The sequence below is a fragment of the Salmo salar genome, chromosome 04, assembly GCF_965601325.2.
Source record: "Salmo salar chromosome 04, fSalSal1, whole genome shotgun sequence".
Classification (NCBI taxonomy): Eukaryota; Metazoa; Chordata; class Actinopteri; order Salmoniformes; family Salmonidae; genus Salmo; species Salmo salar.
The window spans coordinates 25,264,894-25,282,916 of NC_138294.1; the positions used below are offsets into that span (position 1 = coordinate 25,264,894).

Below are 18,023 nucleotides of genomic sequence, written 5' to 3' on the forward strand. Positions count from 1 at the left end.
TATCCAATGGCCGATTAGCACCGATACGTTTGTGTCACGCCCTGACCTTAGAGAGACGTTTTATTTCCTCTAGTTTGGTTAGGTCAGGATGTGATGTGGGGTGGGCAATCTAGTTTTTGTATTTCTTTGTGTTTGGCCGAGTATGGTTCCTAATCAGAGGCAGCTGTCTATCGTTGTCTCTGATTGGGAATCATACTTAGGCAGCCCTTTTTCCCTCCTTCAGTTGTGGGATCTTGTTTTTGTACAGCTCAGTGAAAGCCTGCAAAACGTGACGTTCGTTTTACTTTGTTTGTTATTTTTGTTTAGTGTTCTGAGTATAAATCAAATTTAATCATGAGCACTTACCACGCTGTGCTTTGGTCCCCTTCTTCAAACGAAAACCGTCACAGTTTGATCTATAATTTCTCTTCACATGACAAGGATTAAAAAGGATTTGCTAGTAGATTGATGTTAAAAGAGTTGATATGCTGGATCCATTTTTGCTGCAGCTCTTTGCCCCCCTGATTGCTAAATAATTACCCATATCTTTAACTTGACTACTATATCTGGTACTATTCCCAGTTTGGAAGGCAGCTCTTGTACTCCCCATTCATAAATGTGGTGACCCTTATGACCTAGATAACTATTGCCCTATCTCTAAACTTTCTTGTCTAGCAAAAACATTAGAAGCTAAGATCTTTCTTATCTATGAATTGTATTCTGAATGTTCATCAGTCTGGCTTTAGACCAGGTCATAGCACTATCTCTGCTGCATCCCTTGTTATAAATGATGTAGTTAACTGTATGGATAAAAGGCAACATTGTGCTGCCGTCTTTATAGAGTTGTCAAAGGCCTTCGATACTGTTGATCACTCACTGCTAATTCAGAGGCTTTCCTCAATTGGCCTAGAACAGGCTGCATATAACTGGTTTAAAAACGACTTAATGGATGGAACTCAAAGAGTGTCTACTGATGGTGTTAAATAAAGTTTTCTGGATATAACGAAAGGTGTCCCGCAGGGGTCGGTTCTGGGTCCAGTACTTTTACTGTATACAGTGCCTTTGGAAAGTATTCAGACCCCTTGAATTTCCACATTGTGTTACGTTACAGCCTTATTCTAAATGTTGTTTTTTTTAAATCATCAGCAATCTACCCACAATACCCCATAATGACAAAGTGAAAACACGTTTTTATACATTTTTGCAAATGTCCGTTGTCCTGAGTCTGCACAAATCTGCCAGGACCTAGGATCAAGGGAGACACTAAAGTGTTTTAGTACTATATCTCTTGACACAATGATGAAAATAATCATGGCCTCTAAACCTTCAAGCTGCATACTGGACCCTATTCCAACTAAACTACTGAAAGAGCTGCTTTCTGTGCTTGGCCCTCCTATGTTGAACATAATAAACGGCTCTCTATCCACCGGATGTGTACCAAACTCACTAAAAGTGGCAGTAATAAAGCCTCTCTTGAAAAAGCCAAATCTTGACCCAGAAATTATAAAAAACTATCGGCCTATATCGAATCTTCCATTCCTCTCAAAACATTTTGAAAAAGCTGTTGCGCAGCAACTCACTGCCTTCCTGAAGACAAACAATGTATACGAAACGCTTCAGTCTGGTTTTAGACCCCATCATAGCACTCAGACTTCACTTGTGAAGGTGGTAAATGACCTTTTAATGATGTCAGACCGAGGCTCTGCATCTGTCCTCGTGCTCCTAGATCTTAGTGCTGCTTTTGATACCATCGATCACCACATTCTTTTGGAGAGATTGGAAACCCAAATTGGTCTACATGGACAAGTTCTGGCCAGGTTTAGATCTTATCTGTCGGAAAGATATCAGTTTGTCTCTGTGAATGGTTTGTCCTCTGACAAATCAACTGTAAATTTCGGTGTTCCTCAAGGCTCCGTTTTAGGACCACTATTGTTTTCACTATATATTTTACCTCTTGGGGATGTCATTTGAAAACATAATGTTAAATTTCACTGCTATGCGGATGACACACAGCTGTACATTTCAATGAAACATGGTGAAGCCCCAAAATTGCCCTCGCTAGAAGCCTGTGTCTCAGACATAAGGAAGTGGATGGCTGCAAACTTACTACTTTTAAACTCGGACAAAACACAGATGCTTGTTCTAGGTCCCAAGAAACAAAGACATCTTCTGTTGAAACTGACAATTAATCTGGATGGTTGTACAGTTGTCTCAAATAAAACTGTGAAGGACCTCGGCGTTACTCTGGACCCTGATCTCTCTTTTGAAGAACATATCAAGACTGTTTCAAGGACAGCTTTTTTCCATCTACGTAACATTGCAAAAATCAGAAACTTTCTGTCCAAAAATGACGCTGAAAAATGTATCCATGCCTTTGTTACTTCTAGGTTGGACTACTGCAATGCTCTACTTTCCGGCTACCCAGATAAAGCACTAAATAAACTTCAGTTAATGCTAAATACGGCTGCTAGAATCCTGACTAGAACCCAAAAATGTGATCATATTTCTCCAGTGCTAGCCTCCCTACACTGGCTTCCTGTTAAGGCAAGGGCTGATTTCAAGGTTTTACTGCTAACCTACAAAGTGTTACATGGGCTTGCTCCTACCTATCTTTCCGATTTGGTCCTGCCGTACATACCTACACGTACGCTACGGTCACAAGACGTGGGCTTCCTAATTGACCCTAGAATTTCTAAGCAAACAGCTGGAGGCAGGGCTTTCTCCTATAGAGCTCAATTTTTATGGAATGGTCTGCCTACCCATGTGAGAGACGCAGACTCAGTCTCAACCTTTGTCTTTACTGAAGACATATCTCTTCAGTAGGTCCTATGATTAAGTGTATTCTGGCCCAGGGGTGTGAAGGTGAACGGAAAGGCAACGAACCGCCCTTGCTGTCTCTGCCTGGCCGGTTCCCCTCTCTCCACTGGGATTCTCTGCCTCTACCCCTATTACAGGGGCTGAGACACTGGCTTACTGGTGTTCTTCCATGCCGTCCCTGGGAGGGGTGCGTCACTTGAGTGGGTTGAGTCACTGACGTGGTCTTCCTGTCTGGGTTGGCGCCCCCCTTGGGTTGTGCCGTGGTGGAGATCTTTGTGGGCTATACTCGGCCTTGTCTCGGGATAGTAAGTTGGTGGTTGGAGATATCCCTCCAGTGGTGTGGGGACTGTGCTTTGGCAAAGTGGGTGGGGTTATATTCTACCTGTTTGGCCCTGTCTGGGGGTTTCATCGGATGGGGCCACAGTGTCTCCTGACCCCTCCTGTCTCAGCCTCCAGTATTTATGCTGCAGTAGTTTATGTGTCGGGGGGCTAGGGTCAGTCTGTCACATCTGGAGTATTTCTCTTGTCTTTTCCGGTGTCCTGTGTGAATTTAAATATGCTCTCTCTAATTCTCTCCTTCTCTCTTTCTTTCTTTCTCTCTCTCGGAGGACCTGAGCCCTAGGACCATGCCTCAGGACTACCTGGCTTGATGACTCCTTGCTGTCCCCAGTCCACCTAGCCATGCTGCTGCTCCAGTTCCAACTGTTCTGCCTGTGGTTATGGAACCCTGACCTGTTCACCGGACGTGCTACCTGTTCCAGACCTGCTGTCCCAGACCTGCTGGAACCCTGACCTGTTCACCGGACGTGCTACCTGTCCCAGACCTGCTGTTTTCAACTCTCTAGAGACAGCAGGAGCGGTAGAGATACTCTCAAAGATCGGCTATGAAAAAGCCAACTGACATTTACTCTTGTGTTACTGACTTGTTGCACCCTCGACAACTACTATGATTATTATTATTTGACCATGCTGGTCATTTATGAACATTTGAACATCTTGGCCATGTGCTGTTATAATCTCCACCCGGCACAGCCAGAAGAGGACTGGCCACCCCTCATAGCCTGGTTCCTCTCTAGGTTTCTTCCTAGGTTTTGGCCTTTCTAGGGAGTTTTTCCTAGCCACCGTGCTTCTACACCTGCATTGCTTGCTGTTTGGGGTTTCAGGCTGGGTTTCTGTACAGCACTTTGAGATATCAGCTGATGTAAGAAGGGCTATATAAATAAATGTGATTTGATTTGAAATACCTTATTTACATAAGAATTCAGACCCTTTGCTATGAGACTCGAAATTGAGCTCAGGTGCATCCTGTTTACATTGATCATCCTTGAGATGTCTCTACAACTTGATTGGAGTTCACTTGTGGTAAATTCAATTGGTTGGACATGATTTGAAAAGGCACACACCTGTCCATATAAGGTGCCACAGTTGACAGTGCATGTCAGAGCAAAAACCAAGCCATGAGGGTACCAAAACATTTTTGCAGCATTGAAGGTCCCCAAGAACACAGTGGCCTCCATCATTCTTAAATGGACGTTTGGAACCACCAAGACTCTTCGACTCTCCCTAGAGCTGGCCGCCCGGCCAAACTGAGCAATCGGGGGAGAAGGGCCTTGGTCAGGGAGGTGACCAAAAACCTGATGGTCACTCTGACAGAGCTCTAGAGTTCCTCCGTGGAGATTTCTAGAAGAACAACCATCTCTGCAACACTCCACCAATCAGGCCTTTACGGTAGAGTGGCCAAACGGAAGCCACTCTTCAGTAAAAGGCACATGACAGCCTGCTCGGAGTTCACCAAAAGGCACCTAAAGATTCTCAGATCATGAGAAACAAGATTCTCTGGTCTGATGAAACCAAGATGGAACTCTTAGGCCTGAATGCCAAGCGTTACGTCTGGAGGAAACCTGGGACCATCCCTACTCTGAAGCATGGTGGTGGCAACATCATGCTGTGGGGATGTTTTTCAGGGGGAGGGATAAGGAGACTAGTCAGGATCGAGGCAAAGATGAACGGAGCAAAGTACAGAGAGATCCTTGATGAAAACCTATTCCTTAGCACTCAGGACCTCAGATTGGGGTGAAGGTTCACATTCCAACAGGACAACGACACTAAGCAAAGAGCCAAGACAACGCAGGAGTGGCTTCATGACCAGTCTCTGAATGTCCTTGAGTGGCCCAGCCAGAGCCCGGTCTCTGGAGAGACCTGAAAATAGCTCTGCAGCAACGCTCCCCATCCAACCTTACAGAGCTTGAGAGGATCTGCAGAGAGGAATGGGAGAAACTCCCCAAATACAGGTATGCCAAGAAGATACCCAAGAAGACTGTAATTGCTGCCGATGGTGCTTCAACAAAGTACTGAGAAAAGGTCTGAAAACTTATGTAAATGTGATATTTCCATTTTAAATTTTTAATACATTTGCAAACATTTTGCTTTGTCATTCTGGGGTAGTGTGTAGATTGTTAATCAATTTTAGAATAATGCTGAAACGTAACAAAATGTGGAAAAAGTCAAGGGATCTGAATACTTTCCGAATGCATTATTAACACTTTTGGGTTGTCTGTAAAATAATTTTACCTGCACCTGTATACGGACGATAATGTTGTGTATTCTATTGCCCCCACTGTTGACCAGGCTCTATCTGAACTACAAGCTGCTTTCATTGTTTTATAGAAAACCTTTGACCTTAAATTAGTATTGAAATAATTGGCTTTATAGTTATGTGGTGACATCACATGCCCCGCTTACCTTCAAAACAGTGGAGGCTGCTGAGGTGAGGACGGCTCACAATAATGGCTGGACTGAATGATTGGAATGGCATCAAACACATCGAAACCATATGTTTGATGTATTTGATACCATTCCACCGATTCCGCTCCAGACATTACCACAAGCCCGTTCTTCCCAATTAAGGTGGCACCTACCTTCTGTGCTTCAAAATGATTCGTCAATCATAATTTATTAGAAAAACACCACAGACGCAGGAATTCCCACATGCAGGAACACCCTGAATCACACACTATTGGAAAGAGGACCTCTTTGCTGAAGAATGTGATTGTTTTTCATGAGTGTGTCTTATTTTATTTGTTTGTACTTTTATTTTCTTGTGTATTTCTTGTGTAATTTGTTGTGCTATTGTAAGATGCAGGGTTCCCTTGCAAAATAGACCATGTTCTCCCTGTTAAAATAAATGTAATAAAAAATGAAGTACAGTGCACATACTCTTTTCATTTAGCCACACCCTTTGAGTTATGACGCCTATCAATAACATCCCTTGAAAGAAGTGATTACTGCGGTAGCAGTAAAAGTTGATCAACTGAAGGGGAAGATTCCCGGTGTTTGTGATGCTCGTCGTTTGGTGTGATGCTCGTCGTTTGGTGCCACGCAGACAGGGTGGCGAGAGTGAGGAATCAGAAGAGTCTGTTCTTTTGAATTTTGATGTTGAGTCTTTTCCCGTCAAAGATGTTTGGGTATATAAGTTATCCTGTATGAGCTTTTGTCCCGAACACGTTACGTCGTTACAGGTGTCAAGCTTATGGGCATGTGGCAACAGTGTGTAGGTGGGAGGTTCCTAGGTGTGAGAAGTGTGCAGAAGGGCATGAGACAAAGGAATGTGTAGCATTGGGGAAAGTAGTGGTATGTGTTAATTGTAGGGGTGCCCATGGGACTGGGGATCAGAAATGTCCTGTGCGAGAGAGGCAGGTTGAGGTGGTTTCCAGGGTTAAGGTAGTGCAGAAGTTGTCATATGCTGAGGCAGTGAAGAAAGTAGAGGAAGATGGGTCAAGGAGGAACGATCCTGAGAGGAGTAGTAGATCTGTAACAGTAGAGGGATAGGACAACAAGTGATATGTTTCAGTAAGATTGGATTTTTTAGCATTTATAGCAATGGTTATCAACTGTACTGCAAGGATGGAAAATAAGTCGCAGAAAATTGAGGTTGTGGTGGCAGCTGCAGAGATGTATTTGGGTGTGTGAGACTTGACATCAGAAGAGTTACAGGGTGTGTTGAGTGGTGATGTCCCATTCTTTAAGGTTGTTAGCATGAGGTAGGACTAAATAGATTTAAATATTGGAGTAGGGTGGTGTTCTTTTTTTCTGAGTGTAGTGTTAGATGGTAGGGTATTTGTTTATTTATTTTTCAAGCAAAGTACAATGTAGTTGTACTCCAGTCTAATAGGTGGCGGTAATGCAACATATATTGGATGCCAACTGCCGTTAAACTTCCTCGAAGAAGAACAACATCCTTTCTCTTCAGTGTAAACGGAAATAAACAATGTAATCGACCAAGAAACATTTCCACTTTAGCGTTTTTATTAATGTAATTTAGACGTTTATCAACACAATAGAACTCAGAATATGGACCATTTAACAGCACAGCACCACATTCTTACACCATGTAGTCTTTAATTCGCGTTGTAGACAGGACTTTATTGATAGATGTTATCTAGGTAACGCTAGCTAGCTGCTAACGTTAGCTAACAATGGCTAATTGTATGGTTTTTCACACTCAAATAGCCTCCATCATGGAGGTTCTTGCGAATGCTGCCGTGGCAGATATTTGTAAACTCGTAGACGACGACTATGCAGTGTTTCGTTTGGAAATTTCGCAAAGCCAGAATGATAACAGGGCATTGCGGAGGAAACTACAGCTACTGGAACTGAAGATGGCACGGGAGCGCGCAGAGAGGACAATGCGAGATCGCGTAGTCACCAGTCGTCCTAGTAGTGTCAAGATCCTCGACCGATACAGAGGATTGGCAAGAGGTACAATTTGTAGAATGCCAAGGCTACGCGGCCTGTGGCCCCATTACCTTCTGCACATGTGTTCAGATGAGTTACCCAGAATTGGGTCTTGGTTAGTTTTTGGATAGTATGAAGTAATTTCCCTGATTACTTCGCTAGCTATGTTGTGCAGACACAATATCGTACAGGTATTCTGACCAGGTGGGCGCTACTTTTGGATGTAGATTGCAGAATGAGAACATGTCACCCAGTCGTCGGTCAGGGCCCCGAAGAATCATTCATAGGTTGTTGTAACCAGAGCCACACATTTTTGGTTTGTCATACACGTACAATGTTTTGATTATTACTTGAAAAGTCACTAAGATCATATTTGGTTGTGGTCTTTTTTGTGTGCAAAATATCTATTTTGGATGCAGCTGTTATCTAGAATGCTAACGCTCATTGACATACAGTGCATTTGGAAAGTATTCAGACCCCTTGACTTTTTCCACATTTTGTTACATTACAGCCTTACTCTAAAATTTATTAAATCATTTTTTCACACAATATGCACACAATACCCCATAATGACAAAGCAAAAAGTATTCAGACCCTTTGCCATGAGACTCACTGCTTGACTAGTTGGGCCCAAGCTTGCTGTACAACATTAAAACCTATTCAGTCTGTCTACAAACAGGCTCTCAAAGTGCTTGATAGGAAACCCAATAGCCAGCATCACTGTTACATCCTCAGAAAGCATGAGCTCCTGAGTTGAGAAAATCTCGTGCAATACACCGAATCATGTCTTGTATTCAAGATCCTAAATGGCCTGGCTCCCCTTCCACTCAGTATTTTTGTTAATCAGAAAACCCAAACATATGGCAACAGATCCACAAGGTCTGCCATGAGAGGTGACTGTATAGTTCCCTTAATGAAAAGCACCTTTAGTAAATCCGCTTTCTCTGTGAGAGCTTCCCATGTCTGGAATACACTGCCATCAGACACACATAACTGCACCACATATCACACGTTATTTATTTATTTCACCTTTATTTAACCAGGTAGGCAAGTTGAGAACAAGTTCTCATTTACAATTGCGACCTGGCCAAGATAAAGCAAAGCAGTTCGACAACGTACAAAAACACAGAGTTATACATGGAGTAAAACAACATACAATCAATGATACAGTAGAAAAAAATAAGACTATATACAATGTGAGCAAATGATGTGAGATAAGGGAGGTAAAGGCAAAAAAGGCCATGGTGGCAAAGTAAATAAAGTATAGCAAGTAAAACACTGGAATGGTAGATTTGTAATTTGAAGAAAGTTCAAAGTTAAAATATAAATAATATGGTGCAAAGGAGCAAAATAATAAATAAATACAGTAGGGGAAGAGGTAGTAGTTTGGGCTAAATTATAGATGGGCTATGTACAGGTGCAGTGATCTGGGAGCTGCTCTTATAGCTGGTGCTTAAAGCTAGTGAGGGAGATAAGTGTTTCCAGTTTCAGAGATTTTTGTAGTTCGTTCCAGTCATTGGCAGCAGAGAACTGGAAGGAGAGACGACCAAAGGAGGAGTTGGCTTTAGGGGTGACCAGAGAGATATACCTGCTGGAGCGCGTGCTACAGGTGGGTGCTGCTATGGTGACCAGTGAGCGGAGATAAGGGGGGACTTTACCTAGCAGGGTCTTGTAGATGACCTGGAGCCAATGTGTTTGGCGACGATTATGAAGCGAAGGCCAGCCAACGAGAGCGTACAGGTCGCAGTGGTGGGTAGTATATGGGGCTTTGGTGACAAAACGGATGGCACTGTGATAGACTGCATCCAGCTTGTTGAGTAGGGTATTGGAGGCTATTTTGTAAATGACATCGCCGAAGTCGAGGATTGGTAGAATGGTCAGTTTTACGAGGGTATGTTTGGCAGCATGAGTGAAGGATGCTTTGTTGCGAAATAGGAAGCCAATTCTAGATTTAACTTTGGATTGGAGATGATTGATGTGTGTCTGGAAGGAGAGTTTACAGTCTAACCAGACACCTAGGTATTTGTAGTTGTCCACAAATTCTAAGTCAGAACCGTCCAGAGAAGTGATGCTGGACAGGCGGGCAGGTGCAGGCAGCGATCAGTTGAAGAGCATGCATTTAGTTTTACTTGTATTTAGGAGCAGTTGGAGACCACGGAAGGAGAGTTGTATGGCATTGAAGCTCGTCTGGAGGGTTGTTAACACAGTGTCCAAAGAAGGGCCAGAAGTATACAGAATGGTGTCGTCTGCGTAGAGGTGGATCAGAGATTCACCAGCAGCAAGAGCGACATCATTGATGTATACAGAGAAAAGAGTTGGCCCAAGAATTGAACCCTGTGTACCACAAACGCAATCGTTTGAGAAACCAAGGTTACTGAGTCTGCCGATAAGGATGTGGTGATTAACAGAGTCAAAAGCTTTGGCCAGGTCAATGAATACGGCAGCACAGTATTGTTTCTTATCGATGGCGGTTACGATGTCGTTTAGGACCTTGAGCGTGGCTGAGGTGCACCCATGACCAGCTCTGAAACCAGATTGCATAGCGGAGAGGGTGCGGTGGGATTCGAAATGGTTGGTAATCTGTTTGTTAACTTGGCTTTCGAAGACCTTAGAAGGTGGTTGGTGGTGACAGAGTTTCCTATCCTCAGTGCAGTGGGCAGTTGGGAGGAGGTGTTCTTATTCTCCATGGACTTTACAATGTCACAGAACTTTTTAGAGTTTGAGATTCAGGAAGCAAATTTCTGTTTTAAAAAGCTAGCCTTGGCGTTTCTAACTGCCTGTGTGTATTGGTTTCTAACTTCCCTGAAAAGTTGCATATCGCGGGGGCAGTTCGATGCTAATGCAGAACGCCACAGGATATTTTTGTGTTGGTTAAGGGCAGTCAGGTCTGGGGAGAACCAAGGGCTATATCTGTTCCTGGTTCTAAATTTCTTGAAAGGGGCATGCTTATTTAAGATGGTGAGGAAGGCATTTAAAAAAAATAACCAGGCATCCTCTACTGACGGGATGAGGTCAATATCCTTCCAGGACACCAGGGCCAGGTCGATTAGAAAGGCTTGCTCGTTGAAATGTTTCAGGGAGCGTTTGACAGTGATGAGTGGAGGTCGTTTGACCGCTGACCCATTACGGGTGCAGGCAATGAGGCAGTGATCGCTGAGATCTTGGTTGAAAACAGCAGAGGTGTATTTAGAGGGCACGTTGGTTAGGATGATATCTATGAGGGTGCCAGTGTTTGCTGCTTTGGGGTTGTACCTGGTGGGTTCATTAATAATTTGTGTGAGATTGAGGGCATCAAGCTTGGATTGTAGGATGGCTGGGGTGTTAAGCATGTCCCAGTTTAGGTCACCTAGTAGCACGAGCTCTGAAGATAGATGGGGGGCAATCAGTTCACATATGGTGTCCAGAGCACAGCTAGGGGCCGAGGGGGGTCTATAGCAGGCGGCAACGGTGAGAGACTTGTTTTTGGAGAGGTGGATTTTTAAAAGTAGAAGTTCAAATTGTTTGAGTACAGACCTGGATAGCAGGACAGAGCTCTGCAGGCTATCTCTGCAGTAGATTGCAACACCGCCCCCTTTGGTCGTTCTATCTTGTCTGAAAACGTTGTAGTTAGGGATGAAGATTTCAGAGTTTTTGGTGGACTTCCTAAGCCAAGATTCAGACACAGCTAGGACATCCGGGTTGGCAGAGTGTGCTAAAGCAGTGAATAAAACAAACTTAGGGAGGAGGCTTCTAATGTTAACATGCATGAAACCAAGGCTATTACGGTTACAGAAGTCATCAAAAGAGAGCGCCTGGGGAGTAGGAGTGGAGCCAGGCACTGCAGGGCCTGGATTCACCTCAACATCCCCAGAGGAGCAGAGAAGAATGAGTATGAGGGTACGGCTAAAAGCTATAAGAATTGGTCGTCTGTGACGTCCAGAATAGAGAGAAAAAGGAGCAGGTTTCTGGAGGCGATAAAATAGCTTCAAGGTATAATGTACAGACAAAGGTATGGTGGGATGTGAATACAGAGGAGGTAAACCTAGGCATTTAGTGATGATGAGAGAGATATTGTCTCTAGAAACATCATTGAAACCAGAAGATGTCATAGCATGTGTGGGTGGAGGAACTGAGAGGTTGGATAAGGTATAATGAGCAGGGCTAGAGGCTCTACAGTGAAATAAGCCAATAAACACTAACCAGAACAGCAATGGACATTGCATATTGACATTGAGGAGAGGCATGCTTAGCCGAGTGATCAAAGGGTCCAGTGATATTCAGACAGCTAGCCGGGCCATAGGTAGCAAGCTGGTGGAAGATGGAGGGAGGTCTGTTTTTAGCCACCTCGTGCGTTTCCGTCTGTGGGTTAGTGGGGTTCCGTGTGGAAGGGGGGACAAGTCCAAGTTGGCAAAATAGTTAGTTATAGTGGCCCAAGAAAATTGTCCGATAGACCTATTCAGATCGCAGCCGATAAGACAGCTAACGATTAGTGGGCCGCAGATGGGCGATCAGGTTACGTCGCGACGGAGGGGCCAGTTGGATAACTCCCTCGGCCAGATAACGTCGGTGGTCCAGTCGTGAAGGCCCGATGGGGCTCCGCATCGGCAGTAAAATGGGTCAGGATAGGTGATTGTAGCCCAGGAGACACTTCAGCTGGCTAGCTCAGGAAAAGCCCACGAGTGGCTGACGGAAGTCTTCAGCTGGCTAGCTCCGGAATAATGTGTGTTAATTCCGAGACCGACGTTGCCAATAGTCACTCAGGTAGCAGCTAGTTAGCTGCAAGATCCAGGTGTAAATGTCCAGAGCCTGCGGTAGAAATCGGGGAAAGGAGAAAGAATAGGTCCGGTATGCTCTGGTCTGAGTCGCGCTGTACAAAAACTGGCGATAGCTTTTCGAGCTAATGGATAGCTGAGGACAGCTAACCGTGGCTAGCTGAACTCCAGCGTTAGCCAGTGAAAATGGCTAACCTCTGGCTAGCTTCTGTTGTGGATTTCAGATTTGAGGTAAATAATACTTTCTTTTTTAAATTGGTGAGGCGGGTTGCAGGAGAGTGCTTTGAGGTTGAGTTTTTAGAAGAAAAAATGTAAAAAGATATGCGAAGAAAAATATGTAAATATATATATACACGGGACACGACAAGAGGAGGGTAAAGGACGTCTGAACTGCTACGCCATCTTGGATTGATATGAACTTTCACAAAATGCATGAAGACATGGCTAAAGGTCCATCATATTTGTGAACATAATCAATAGCTGTGTATTGCCGCTTTCCATGTTGTCTGTTGTTTGTAGCTTGTGAGGTGTGGAAACACTTTGTTGCGTTTATGGATTTTGTCTTGTTGCTTTTTGTCCTATGTTGCTCTGTTTGTATGCTACATCTTGCTTGTCCTATGTTGCTCTGTCTGTATGCTATGTCTTGCTTGTCCTATGTTGCTCTGCGTGTGCTCACTGCTCAATGATTGTCTATATTGTCATTGTTTTTAATAACCTGCCCAGGGACTGTGGTTGAAAATAAGCCGGCTGGCTAAAACCCAAACTTTTACTGAAACGTTGATTAATGTGCACTGTCCCTGTAAAATGAAATAAACTTGAAATTGAGCTCCGGTGCATCCTGTTTCCATTGATCATCCTTGAGATATTTCTGCAACTTGATTGGAGTCCATCTGTGGTAAATTCAATTGATTGGACATGATATGGAAAGGTCCCACAGTTGACAGTAAATGTCAGAGCATAAACCAAGTCATGAGGTCGAAGGAATTGTCCGTAGAGCTCTGAGACAGGATTTTGTCGAGGCACAGATCTGGGGAAGAGTACCAAAAAATTTCTGCAGCATTTAAGGTCCCCAAGAACACAGTTTCCCCCATCTTTCTTAAATGGAAGAAGTTTGGAAACACCAAGACTTCCTAGATCTGGCTGCCCGGGCAAAACTGAGCAATCGTGGGAGAAAAGCCTTGGTCAGGGAGTTGACCAAGAACCTTGAAGGTCACTCTGACAGAGCTCCGGAGTTCCTCTGTGGAGATTGGAGAAACTTCCAGAAGGACAACCATCTCTGCAGCACTCCACCAATCAGGCCTTTATGGTAGAGTGGCCAGACGGAAGCCACTCCTCAGTAAAAGGCTCATGACAGCCCGCTTGGGATCTGATGAAATCAAGATTGAACTCCTTGGCCTAAATGCCAAGCGTCACGTCTGGAGGAAACCTGGCACCATCCCTACAGTGAAGCATGGTGGTTGCAGTGTCATGCTGTGGGGATGTTTTCAGGAGCAAGGACTTAGACTAGTCAGGATCACGGGAAAGATGAACGGAGCAAAGTAATGAGAGATCCTTGATAAAAACCTGCTCCAGAGCGCTCAGGACCTCAGATTGGGGCGAAGGTTCACCTTCCAACAGGACAACAACCCTAACCACACAGCCAAGACAATGCAGGAGTGGCTTCGGGACAAGTCTCTAAATGTCTTTGAGTGGCTCAGCCAGAGCCCGGTCTCTGGAGAGACCTGAAAATAGCTGTGCAGCGACGCTTCCCATCCAAGCTGACTGAGCTTGAGGGGATTTGCAGAGAAGAATAGGAGAAACTCCCCAAGTACAGGTGTGCCAAGCTTGTTGCGTCATACCCAAGAAGACTTGAGGCTGTAATTGCTGCCAAAGATGCTTCAACAAAGTACTGAGTAAAGGGTCTGAATACTTATGTAAATGTCATAGTTTTTTTTATATAAATTAGCAAAAATTCAAAAAATCTGTTTTTGCTTTGTCATTATGGGGTATTGTGTGTAGATTGATGAGGGAAAAAAATATTTAATCCATTTTAGAATAATGCTGTAACGTAACTAAATGTGGACAAAGTTAAGGGGTCTGAATACTTTCCGAATGCACTGTAGGCTGTAGCAAAGTTAGCCGAAAGAGCCATAATTTTTAAGTGTAATGCAGTTGATTTGCGATGATGATAAACATTTTCTAGCAGGACATTCATGCAAGCCTTAAAATCCAATTATAATCCAAAAGTACAGTAGTGTGAAATTCATAAATAAGCAACATGTACTTTTTGTTGTTGTTGTTGCTGACGTTCTATGAGATCTTCCCCGTCTTCTGCAACCAAATTCTGCACATAGCCCTGGTACAGCAATGTTTGAAACACAGAATGGGGTCTATACCGTTGAACAGACAGTAGCTAACCTACGTAAAAGCATTTTTCCCCTAATTACTTTCTCAGATGAAGGACATCTCACTGGAGGCCACAGGAGCTTTGTGAAACCAGCGGGACACAATACATGGAGCGATGACCAACCAATCACTGTTGATGAGGGGTGTGGAACCTCAACCCAGCATGTTATCGTGATAGAGGTTAGTGTCATAATGTAACATAAAAAAATTACAGTACATTAAATGTGGCCCCTTTATTTCAGAAAGGCTCCCCTCAGCTATTCACTTGCTTACATCCTTATTTATCTGCCATAGGGGAGCTTGTGAGACTTCCCTACAACATTGTTATACAATTCTACTCATGTAACGGTAATAACCTCCCCTCTTCTTGTGTCAGGATGCAGAGGCTGCAGGTCCTGGGGTCAAACTGGAGAGGTCTGAAGGAGAAGAGGACACACGGCACATCAGTGACATCCAGACTGGACTGGCTGGAGTGCCCCCTGTAGCCACGGAGGACCGTACCACCGCCTCATCGCAGCCCAGGACCAGAAGCAGCATCACGGAGGTCAGTGGAACGCCGAACGCCGTTCTCAAGTCAGAGACAGACACCAAGACTTTAACTGTAACACACAGGCTCTTACACACAGGATCTGACCACAGATCAGACCCAGAGAGGCTGGGGTTGGGGACACTGGGCTGTCCTCCTGCTCCTGGTTCAGAGTCTTTACCGGTATTTCAACAGAGCCAGAAGACAGTTTATTCCCGTGGAGATGTTGATGGTGATGCGTTAGACACTGGTGGTGATGATCTGTCTTGTTCTTACACTACAGAGATGGACCCTGGCAACATATCCTTGGGTTTAGATACACAGACTGATCTCTCTAGAGGGGACTGGAACCGGTACAGTAGCAGTCTATACTCTGAAGGGTGCCTGGATAAGAAAGGGGAGGTTATGGTTGTAAATGAATTGACTGTGAAATTGGAGGGCGACGCTCCTCCCACATGGAATGCAGATAGTCACCTAGGAGACGGACACTCACAGGGCAGAGATTTCTTAGATTATAGGGAAATCATAGAGACAAATCCAAATGTTGCGACCCACTCCCCTTTACACGCGTTCAGGGATCGCGACCCAGTGTCCACGTCGATGGGGCCTTCCAATTCACAAGGCCGCGTCCTTTTCGATCAGGTATTGAACTCAAACGACAGGGCTAGAGCCCAGGCTCAGGGAGGGGGATCAGAATCTGTCAATGGTAAAGAGAAGCGGTTCCTCTGCATGTTCTGTAACAAAGGCTTCAGCTGCCCCCAGAGGGTGGAGATCCACCAGAGGGTCCACACAGGAGTGAAACCCTTCAGCTGCACCCAGTGTCACATGTGCTTCGCTGAGGCTGGCACCCTGAAGAGGCATCAAAGAGTCCACACAGGGGAGAAACCCTTCAGCTGTACCCAGTGTGAGAAGAGGTTCTCCCGTCAGCACCAGCTGAAGATACACCTGAAGGTCCACACGGGAGAGAGGCCATTTGCCTGTACGCACTGCGGGAAGAGGTTCTCAGAGAGGAGATCCCTCAGGATTCACCAGCAGAAAAACCATTCCACTCTATAACAGAAAGTAACCATTCCACTCAATAGCTTCTAATGTTAACATCAAACCCTGCATTAAAGGTAGACTCAACGAAATGACATAGATGCACAAAGTAAACAGCAGTATTTGGTCAATTTCCGCAACAACAATGAGCATTGAAGTGCAAGGCCCAGACATTGTGGGATATTTAAGGCATATATATAAGCCTGACATTCAGAAGCTTAGCTACAGCCTTCTAAAGTCGAGGAGTCAAAGAAATGTAACTTTGTTTGGGAAGTAATCTTATACAATGTGTGACTCTCGCTATCAATTGATCAAGACAACGTAGTCCTGTGTGGCTCAGTTGGTAGAGCATGGTGTTTGCAACGCCAGGGTTGTGGGTTCGATTCCCACGGTGGACCAGTACGGAGAAATGAAATGTATGCATTCACTACTATAAGTCGCTCTGGATAAGAGCGTCTGCTAAAATGACTAAAATGTTTTTAAAAAAAACAACGCAGGAGTGGCTTCGTAACAAGTCTCTGAATGTCCTTGAGTGGCCCAGCCAGAGCCCAGTCTTTGGAGAGACCTGAAAATAGCTCTGCAGCATCGCTCCCCATCCAACCCTACAGAGCTTGAGAGGATCTGCAGAGAGGAATGGGAGAAACTCCCCAAATACAGGTATGCCAAGAAGATACCCAAGAAGACTGTAATTGCTGCCGATGGTGCTTCAACAAAGTACTGAGAAAAAGGTCTGAATACTTATGTAAATGTGATATTTCCATTTTAAATGTTTAATACATTTGCAAACATTTTGCTTTGTCATTCTGGGGTAGTGTGTAGATTGTTAATCAATTTTAGAATAATGCTGAAACGTAACAAAATGTGAAAAAAGTCAAGGGATCTGAATACTTTCCGAATGCATTATTAACAATATTGGGTTGTCTGTAAAATAATTTTACCTGCACCTGTATACGGACGATAATGTTGTGTATTCTATTGCCCCCACTGTTGACCAGGCTCTATCTGAACTACAAGCTGCTTTCATTGTTTTATAGAAAACCTTTGACCTTAAATTAGTATTGAAATAATTGGCTTTATAGTTATGTGGTGACATCACATGCCCCGCTTACCTTCAAAACAGTGGAGGCTGCTGAGGTGAGGACGGCTCACAATAATGGCTGGACTGAATGATTGTAATGGCATCAAACACTTGGAAACCATGTGTTTGTATTTGATACCATTCCACCGATTCCGCTCCAGACATTACCACAAGCCCGTTCTTCCCAATTAAGGTGGCACCTACCTTCTGTGCTTCAAAATGATTCGGCAATCATAATTTATTAGAAAAACACCACAGGTGCAGGAATTCCCATATGCAGGAACACCTCAAATCACACACTATTGGAAAGAGGACCTCTTTGCTGAAGAATGTGATTGTTTTTCATGAGTATGTCTTATTTTATTTGTTTGTACTTTTATTTTCTTGTGTATTTCTTGTGTAATTTGTTGTGCTATTGTAAGATGCAGGGTTCCCTTGCAAAATAGACCTTGTTCTCCCTGTTAAAATAAATGTAATAAAAAATGAAGTACAGTGCACATACTCTTTTCATTTAGCCACACCCTTTGAGTTATGACGCCTACCAATAACATCCCTTGAAAGAAGTGATTACTGCGGTAGCAGTAAAAGTTGATCAAATGAAGGGGAAGATTCCCGGTGTTTGTGATGCTCGTCGTTTGGTGTGATGCTCGTCGTTTGGTGCCACGCAGACAGGGTGGCGAGAGTGAGGAAACAGAAGAGTCTGTTCTTTTGAATT

The 18,023-nt window shown here is 44.2% G+C and overlaps 1 protein-coding gene across 1 annotated transcript; it reads left to right on the forward strand.

Moving 5' to 3' along the window:
• The first annotated feature begins 7,040 nt into the window (after positions 1 to 7,040).
• LOC145850220 (uncharacterized) lies at positions 7,041 to 17,805 on the forward strand. Its single transcript, XM_045717539.2, has 3 exons — positions 7,041 to 7,554; positions 14,716 to 14,846; positions 15,043 to 17,805. Exons 1-3 carry the CDS (start codon positions 7,272 to 7,274, stop codon positions 16,246 to 16,248), a joined length of 1,620 nt encoding a protein of 539 aa, XP_045573495.2. The 5' UTR covers positions 7,041 to 7,271; the 3' UTR covers positions 16,249 to 17,805.
• The last annotated feature ends 218 nt before the right edge of the window (positions 17,806 to 18,023 follow it).